The sequence below is a fragment of the Diadema antillarum genome, unplaced genomic scaffold (assembly GCF_040938485.1).
Source record: "Diadema antillarum isolate AM-2024a unplaced genomic scaffold, OU_Dant_1.0 seq00001004_RagTag, whole genome shotgun sequence".
NCBI lineage: Eukaryota > Metazoa > Echinodermata > Echinoidea > Diadematoida > Diadematidae > Diadema > Diadema antillarum.
The window spans coordinates 115419-125351 of record NW_027271842.1 but is presented as its reverse complement, the minus strand read 5'-3'; the positions used below and the strand labels follow the sequence as shown (position 1 = coordinate 125351).

At 38.6% G+C, this 9933-nt stretch overlaps 1 protein-coding gene across 1 annotated transcript; it reads left to right on the top strand.

Moving 5' to 3' along the window:
• Positions 1 to 1736: 1736 nt before the first annotated feature.
• On the top strand, positions 1737 to 2753 carry LOC139742518 (cannabinoid receptor 1-like). The gene has a single exon (XM_071653049.1). It carries the CDS (start codon positions 1737 to 1739, stop codon positions 2751 to 2753), a length of 1017 nt encoding a protein of 338 aa, XP_071509150.1.
• The last annotated feature ends 7180 nt before the right edge of the window (positions 2754 to 9933 follow it).

Genomic DNA, 9933 nt, shown 5'->3' with positions numbered 1-9933 from the left:
AGTGCTTACGTCTTTGGACAAGATATATTTACCTATCCCCCTCTCGACCCAAGTGTTTAAATGGGTACCTGGCAAGGCTGGGGTAATAATAATGGCAGGACCCTCTGGTAGAGCAGAGGAAACACTGAAGAGGCTACCCTGGATAAATAAGCCATCATTATTATTATTATCATTGTTATTATTGTTGTTGTTGTTGTTGTTCTTCTTCTTCTTCTTCTTTTTCATCTTATCATTATCATTATTATCATCATCATTATTATCATTATTATCACTACAATTATTTTTATTAAAGAGTCTCCAAATTTCTACGATCCTTGACAAAAGGTCCATAGTGAGTCGTGTCAGGTGAGATTAATTTTTTTTCTTCGTGAAGGGGGAGAAAGAGTTGAAATGGTGACCGTTCCATCAGCCCCTTTGTTGAATTAGTCTTGACATTGACTGCTACAGAATTTCTGCTCGATACACAGCCTGTGGTTATTAACTGTCTGAGCAAACAGCGGTATTCATTGTTTTTGTTTTTTAAAACAGGCTAGATGAAAATTATTACTTTGCCATGACGTAAAAATGTCATCGTTCCCGCCTCGCCCTTGCCGTATAGATCCATAACCAGCCACTGCTCGTCTGCGTTATGGGGGAGATCTAGGTGGACGCATTTTATATCTATGAAGAAACAATGATCTTGCAATCAAACAGGAGTTTTCACTTCTAATGACCTCATTTATCACGTAATCTGCATCAACTACACGGTGCTTCCTCCGCGTTAGTCGCAAAACTGTCAATTATTAATCGTACCACCCGATTAGACACTATATAGCTACCGTTTCCAACGGACGTTGTCACAGAGACAAAGTGGCGATGAGGAACATAACCATTTTCACATTAATTTTATGTAGGCAAGCTTTTTTTTTTATTCGACATGGAGACAGAATCGTATATCATCATGGCCATTTCACAATGAAGACTGGCAGACAGAAACCTCTTAGTCATTCTCTGCATCAGGACTACGGCAATGAAATTGTGACAACGGCCTTGCGTGGTTATGACTATAATATGCATCATCTCTTGACTTCGACTTGTCGAGTACTCTTGTAATTTCTAGAGGCTCTGCCGGTTTGTTTTAACACAGTAAAAACGTTTGATGACCGTAAGGTCATCTTGATCCGTATTACACAGATACGGTTTGGCTATAAGAGCTTCATGTTGAGTATTTTTTGAGTGTTTCTCACTGTAACAGGTGTAGCTTCCTCCGTGTCAAGCGCAGTTTACGCCCGGGACCCATGCTTTAATAGCGCGACACCTATATGGGGACAGTACAATCAGAGCGCCGTGATCAGAGCCAATATGGATCTATACTCCATGCTCATACGAAACGTACATTTGACACTTATTCACCTTGGAGTTAAGACCAAACATTAAAGGAATATGAAAAAAAGAAACACTCAAGAAAACGCTGTCGCATTGATGCATTTTTACGTCAAAACGTGATCATCTGGGTAACCATGTACTTTTGAAACCCTTGTCACCATTCTCAAGTCTGGATATTGAACATGGTCTTGCGGTCTTGAATGACGTGTGAAAAATGCACAGAGAGTCAAAAGGGGTCCTTCGAATTCCTAGACTATAATCATGCTCCAGCCGAATGATACAGAGTGTTAGACGCACCAAGTGGTGTAATCACAGGCTTTAGCATTGGTGTATGATTTTGATACAAGATCACCAGCACTACGTTTTCGATCATGGAAGCATCACCTATTCCATATGAGTTCCAGTTTAAGACCGATCTCATACTACTTCCGGTCTACCTTGCAGTCATCGTTCCAGTTTCGCTTGTTAGCGCCTTTGGGAACTCTCTTGTTCTGGCCGCCGTGTTTCGCGAAACTAGGTTCAGTCGTCCCTCCTACAGTATCGTGGCTGCTCTGGCGTTCCTGGACGTGTGCATCACGGTGGTTGCTGCGGCCCCAGCCGCGATTCCATCCTTCATTCCATCGCATGTCGTTTGTTCATTGACGGTGCAGTATTTTCTGTTCTTTCCACGTGACGTGCTCGCTACGGCATCATTTATGACGATTCTCCTCATGACAGCGGAAAGATACTTCTCGATAGTGTCGCCTCTTCGTCATCGCCGGATCGTAACGAAACGGCTCGTTCGTCACGCCCTGGCTGCCGTGTGGACCTTCAGTCTGGTGCCCAGGTTGCTGTTCTACCACTACGACGACGACTGGGTCGACATTGCAGTCTGTGCAGAATTGTCCCTCCAGCAAGCTGTCATGATGACCGTTATTGGGATTGTTGGAGTCGTCCTCCTCATACTCATGAACGTCCATACCCTGGTGCTACTGAGGCGCCGCCTTCAGATGCGAGCTAAGCAACGAGTGCATATCACTCGAAAGTGCGTGGACTCATCTCGCAGTTCCAGTGTCAGCGACTCCTCGTCCTCGAACGCGAAGGCGAACAAGGCTGTGGCCGTTGTCGTGTTCTTCTTCGTCGCGTGCTGGCTACCTGTGATCTGTTACTGCGTGATAGAAGCTGTCAGCCATTACGTCGAGATCGACCTGGAAACACTTCACGTGCTACGAGTTGTTCTGACACTATTCCTCAACCTGAATGGAGCGTTGCGTCCGGTCATATACGCCAGGCAACACCCCTACTTTCTCGTCGCATACTGGAACATACTCAGACGATCCAGACGCGTCAGAGAAAATGAAGAAAATATAATGTCAAGCAGTGTCAGCCGAAAGGTTCGAGACAGATAGGAGTGGATGGAATACAAAGATAATCCACGTCCATCATAGGAGAACGTACCCGGACAACTTATTTGTGTCATTTTCCTCTCATTTTCCTTTTCTTCCTTTTAGTATCAAGAGATCAATCAATGCGCTGACGCTGTGACGGCTCCCTATTTTTGGAAGGCCGGCTGATTGCGATAGCGTCTATACAACTTTATGGTTTGCATAGACCAGAACTGGTTGATGGAATACACATGATCGATCTTGATTGTTGTAGGTGGAATTCATAATTATATGATTAAGGAGTTATTGTGATGAACACAGTTGCGGAAATTCGTAAAGCCCGACGGTATCATACCACTTTGGTTCGATATCATTTTAGTCGCGATATACATCATGATCCTCGCAGCCTAGTGGTGTATAGTTGCCTTGCCGTTGCAAAAGTGTCATCACTACCAACCTGATCACTGACTTTGAATTAGGAACTTATGAGGTGAGAATTAGCCAAATTTGTACTTATGCAGTACAATTTAGGCCTACAATCAAACTATATGAGTGTAATACGAACACGCTTGGAATCTTTAAAACAGTGATCAGTGTTTTCACATCAACGCAAGAGTATACAGATTCAGATCAATGCGACGACAAAGGAACAGACAACTCGCCAGGGCCCCTTAAATTGTTTCGGATGAAAGGGCAAGAAGGTAAAATGGCGCCATCTGCGGCAGGAACACACCCTTTCGCTACATGATCTAAACTACAGAAAACCACATTTTCGTCATCTCGTGCTAAACAAGGCAGAGACACCAGCCCTCCTGTTTTCGTCGGGACATCTCCCGCTGTAAGACCATTTTCTCAAAATCTGCTATCCCGCTTATGCTTGAATTTCTCCCTCTCTTGCTATGTGTCTCCAGTCTAACACGTATTTTCTCTCGCTTAGAATTTGATTAGCTCTCTCTTGCCCGACATTAGTTTTATTGAATACATATATGTAAAAACTAGGCTGAAACATAGCACCAGAGAACATCCATTAACCTTAGCGCTCCCAGGGCTTGCTTCAGGACTCTGGAACCCGGTCGGAAGTTGATGTCCTCTATATAGGCACATGTATGATCGTCTAATCAAGAGTCTTTAGTTTGCTCGGGGGAGGGGGTCCATATACGCATGCAGGTGATCTTTAAAAGGTGCTTTGAGTTGGGATCTCTGACAAGGCGTTTAACGAGTCTTATTTTATGGCCATCCGCTCGTTAAGGAAAAGACAAGGCGCTTTTAGGCGAGTTCGCAAAGCCACCTTCTCGCCTTCTTGTTCCAAGCATTTAAGGTACCTTTGTCAACTTTAATACGTCGCTTTCGCCCGTAAACAAGACTCTCATTAATGATATGAACTCTCCTATACATTTCTCGTCGATTGTAAACGAAGGAGCTTTGGCTAGTTGTAAGAGCCCCCTAAATTCTTCACGCTTTTTCACAGTTTTGTACACTTGAAAGTCATATTCTGTTGGTGTCGATATTAATAATCTAATGTCTTTTGCATTGGTATGGTTCTTTTTGTGTTGCGGACAAATCTGTTTGTCAAGCTTTAAGAGGCGACTTTATACATATTGAGTGTCTATGTGTGAACATGTGGGATCAATGCATTAGACCACACCCTAAAATAACTGACTCGAATAGAGGTGTATTCAAGAAAAGGGGAATAGAATAAATAACACGTCAAATTCGTGCAGAACTTGAATACCTGTAGGGACCTAAAGAGTCGGGGTTCTACAGACAGTAAAAAAAAAAAAAACAAGAGTCATCACAAACGTTCCTTCCGGTTGTTGTGACGTCAAAGCAAGTGTAAATTATATTAACACTAACTGTTCTCGTGTAATATTCTCTCTCTAAAGTCCTAGCAGCTTACTGTGACTTCAGGTCAAGAAAAAGGAAAATGTGAAAATCGATCAAATTGTAACAGGAACTTCTGAAACAGTTTATACTGAATAAATACAAATGAATAACAATTAAGACAATTTGGTGTATTTTGTTGTCAATGGAAGTGATTTTGAAAGCAAATGATATCCTTCGTATAATTATGACTCCAGATAAAAGACGCGTAGTCATCGTAATCTTGATGAGTAAAAAAAAATTGATTATCTAGAAATTATGAGTAGAACAACAAGTTTGTATTGGGGATACGGGGGGGGGGGGTGCGGGGTGGAAGGGGATAGGAAGATGGCAGGGTAATCTGCATACTACTTTACAACCATATAACTAATGCATGTAGTGTAAAATACACTGTAGGTATTGAGATATCAAAGTGGAAGAGCCTACCTCGTGTAAGCGGACACCCCATGGGTATCTCGCTTGTACGAGAACCATGTTCCCCCGTACACTGCTATTTTGTATGCAGATTTGATTCAATTTTAGTTTCAGAACGTCGGCTTTCATCCATTATTGAAGGGACTTACTCAATATGAATGTTTGTTAAACGTTTGTTCAACAAAAAGCTGATTTTTTGATTGTATTGTCAAAATAAGCTTGTCACAAGTATCCTTATTTATGGAATTACGCACATAATATGGCGATGTGCATTGACTGGTGTCGCATACTGTCTTTCGCCTATGATTCTTAATACCTCCAGGCTCCATAAGTTCATGCAACGAGGGGAATATAATTTTCGTCCATTTTCCGTGGACAAACAGGTTTACATCTTCGAGTAGCAGGAAGTTATACATGTACATAGATGAATTTACCTTTTGCTTCCGTGGAAGAGTGATTAAATTATCTTTTGTTTCTTTTTTGAATTTATCTTTGGTAATGCCTTATCTCCCTCAAATTCTCACTCTCTACGTCACACACACACACACACACACATACACACACACACACACAAACTTGCACCTAGGCTATACGGCTTTGTTGCCTATGGAAACAATTTTATTGGGCCTCAACTACACTAGTGTATGTCGTACATATCTGTCTGACGAAAGAACTATATGAGACAGAGGTATGAAATGTACGTTTTCGAAACAGAAATACCTTCTAGAGACATGTATTATGTTGACACTCCACAGATACTTTTTACATTGTAAAAGCCTCTTGCACACACGTAGGTCACATGAACAAACATACATACAACACACACACACACACACACACACCCACACACACACAAACGACCATCCACGATGCTTAGCATAGAGTGCTTGTTGATTCACAACAGACTAGCACATCAAGACAACGCACCACAAGAAAACTTCGCAAAACAATACTGTACACCTTTCAGTCAAGATACACGACGCATTTCCAGGGTATAGAAAAGAATATGAAAACTTGATAATTTATTTGGAATGATTCAAATATATACAAATACCACTGGTGACGTAGGGTGACTTACATAACAAATGGGATCAAACGAATTATACAAATTCTCTCGTCAGATCATGTAAACCCTTAGTGAACTCTATCGATATCCCCCAACTAATGCATTCCGCTCTTTGTGACCATTTCCCGCACGCCACGGATTAGATGTTTACAGTTTGTTATTCCGAATGTTCGTTAATCCAAAAATAAAATAAGATTCGTAAATCCGGAAATGAAAAAGGGTTCGTTATTTCGAAGGTTCGTTAATCGTAACATTAAATAAAGTTCATAATTCCGAAGGTTTATTAGCAGGCACCTTGGTTTTGTTTTGTTTTGTGTTTGTTTGTTTGTTTGTTTTTTTGTTTGTTGGTCTGTTTGTTTCATTGACTATTACCTTGTTTCATTTTTGGATTGAGGAACCTTCGGAATAATCAACCTTATGCCATTTTAGGAATAATGAACCTTCGGACAAACGAACTTTTTTTTTTAAATTTTCGAATTAATGAACCATTGGAACAACGCTACAAATGTTTGGTCTAACAATCCCTATTTCATTTCAGATTAACGAACATCTAGGTATGGGGATAATTTGTGTATGTAGAAATATCGAACTTTCAGAATAACAAACCTTATTGTTTCATTTTCGGATGAACAAAGCTTCGGGATGACAAACCATATTTCATAATCGGATTAACGAACTTTAAAAATAACGAACATCACTCGGATTAGAGCGTGTGTGCAGTTGCCTACACCTCCCCGGTAATTTTATTGTTCTGTACCTTCTCTCGAATCAATCTTCCACCGTCTTGAAACGCCGTGCTCACCTTTACAACATACATTTTTAGTTACTCCTGACAAACATAGATCTTGCCCAATGATCAACCATTACACCAACAGTTGTTGTGTGTTATGTTGATTCTATATCATACTTAAATATACATGTATTGATAATGACAACAGAATTCCTGGGTATTAATTCATAACAAGTTGTGATAATTGTAACAATAATAATAATCAATAGTAATATTGTTTCCATAGTACGTATTATAGCAATAACAAAAATTTTTATCAAAGTGATAACAATGATAAATCATGGGTAATTCAAAAGAAATCTTGTAATAACAATAAAAACTACTATTAACATTATAATCATGATTGTCATATCATTATTTTCACATATGTATATAACAGTCCAATCTATAATTGACTCTCCACTGGGGGGGGGGGGGGGGCAAAGTGGACATTAAATGCACTACGATGTGTTAGCAGTCGCGAGGTGGTTATGATGTTGGATGTAACTTAGTGTGGGCATATGGAGTTAGAATGTCATATACTACTAGTACTATGAACTACACATGCAACTTGTAACTGGGTCGGGGGGGGGGGGGGGGGGATATCCATGAATTTGAATACAAAAGTACACTTATTACTAGTCTATTGAATAGTCCCACTTCTTTGCATTCGTGTAATACACCGTACATAAATAGAAAATCTACATGTACCCTGTGAAACAATGCCAAAATCTGATAATTCATGATCCTGGATCGTACAATTATGAAATCCCTTACACAATCATGTCTGAGTAATACACAAACTGTCCAATGAATGTATATCATGTGATATAAAAAATTCCCTATGATATCTTCTTGACTCAACAATATATACAATACAAAAACCTATACATGTGAAATAAAAAACACCACAACAATACATTTTTTTGAAAAATGTGTATATAACTATGTTAATGAATCCTGTTTAGATATTTCTTCAGCCCCTCTGGCTATGCTACGGAAAACAAAAATGGATTAAACATAATTTTGCATGGTAATGCTCAAATGGAATCCATGAAGTTAGCAAATTCATTAGCAAGAAAGAGAAATGCCTCAGATTGTCAGAACCTAAACTAATTCATTATTTTTGTCCTGTTAGAGTTACAGTGTAAACTCTATACTTTCTTCTGCTTCAATCAAAAAGAAGAAAAACAGAACATAGACAAAATCATAGTGCTGTAAAAACATTTGATATCAATGCCATACCACAGTACTTTTACCTCAAAGTAGCACTTATTTGTTGCAGATGGGCTGGTTATTATTCATACCAGACATCAAATACAACATGTACATATCAGTCGCTTACCTAACTCACAACTCATAACAGATCATGAGTTTATCATGTGCCACTATTTTACACATCACCATGAATATTTTATATACATATCATTTTTACACATTTGGCAATTATCAGCAGCAAAGAAATATATCAGTACAATGTAGCAAAGAAACACACACACAAAAAAAAATATATAATTTTGTTTCACTGGGAAACACAAAAAACAAACAAATCAGACTATGTGAAATCAATTAGTATAATTTTATAACATATCACTACACAAAATGTCCATTGTGCAATGTTACATACTCTTTTCTTTTATAATAGTCTCAACAGAACTTGTCCTTTTCTTTTTTTTCTTGCTACTGATGTAACAGAATTACTGATACATCAAACACAATTTCCCTGTACAAAGGATATCTAAATACCAGGATTCCAATACCTGAAACAGGAAATAAAATCACGATATGAATTGTAAGATCGTTGATGTCATACCACAAACCAAAGTATACACTGTAGTAGAACTTTAATGATGGATTACACATCGGCAGTCACAAGACTACAGGTTTCTAAATACAGGTTGTATTGCACAATAGATATCATTTATGATGCATCTTTTCCATTTTTTAAAAAAAATTTCAGTGAAAAGTTACAATGTACTTTCTTTAGAGACGGGAAAGAGCCAAAAACTTTCTAAACTGCAGTGGAGATTTACTCATCATATAAAATTTGTCATTTTTGACACAATAGGCAGTGAATAATGGATTATGTCTTGATTCCTGAATCAATACATCTTGCGAAGGAAAAATGCCATATCTGATAGAAGCACAGTCTATAGTGTGATTACAAGCGTACAGAGAAGTATTTGGATGTCAAAATACACATGGTGTTTCTTGTTGCCCAAGGTCATTACCTTCGAATAACATTTTGTACTGTTACATTTGAATAAAACTACATGATAGGAGCATTCCCCTATTAACACAATTGTACACATACATGTACACATCTTGCCATAATGCTGTGTCCCCCCACAGTGCTTAAAAGAGCTCATCACTTGCTTTATCGGGGAAAAAAAAATCAAGCAGGGTGCGCTGTATCATCTTCACACATTCCCTACCTTGCAAAGGACAAAATATAATAATAACAAAAACACATGTAAAAAAAAATTACAATATCCCTAGTAAGATGAGAAAATACTTTGCAATAAGAATGTCTCTTGTGCTCTGTGCATTTGCACCATTCATGACACTGTGAATACTGGCGACTTTTGTTATAATGAGGAAAGCTGAAAGTCACACCTAAACATTTTCTCTTTAGTGACGCATTCAAAGACACCATGAGGGATTTCAGTCTTTTTTGCTCTCTGGCAATATCATACATCTTTTACTGGATGCAAAACTATCAAAATAACTATGGAAGCTTTGATTAAAAGTAATCTCGGCTTTATCAGAATCAAAGTAATTCAGTTAAAATCCCATGGCAAGAGTTCAAAATAAGCACGGACTTGCTTGTCATGCTAAAGTGAGTAAGAAACACTTCATTGACAAACACTAAATTTCTGTGATACATTTTGTTCATGAGCTATCCACTCTTTACAAAACAAACAAACTGATAATAAAAAAAACACACAATCAAGCCACAATATAAAAAAACAAACAAACTTGAAGACACTTGATTTTGCAATATATTGAAGGTGAGACTTGCCATGGTCACACAAAATGTATTGTGAAGTACAGGATACGGAGTTTGCATGCCC

Bases quoted from the DNA above. Each gene is read 5' to 3' on its own strand.
- LOC139742518 (XM_071653049.1), top strand. From the start codon at position 1,737: ATGGAAGCATCACCTATTCCATATGAGTTCCAGTTTAAGACCGATCTC.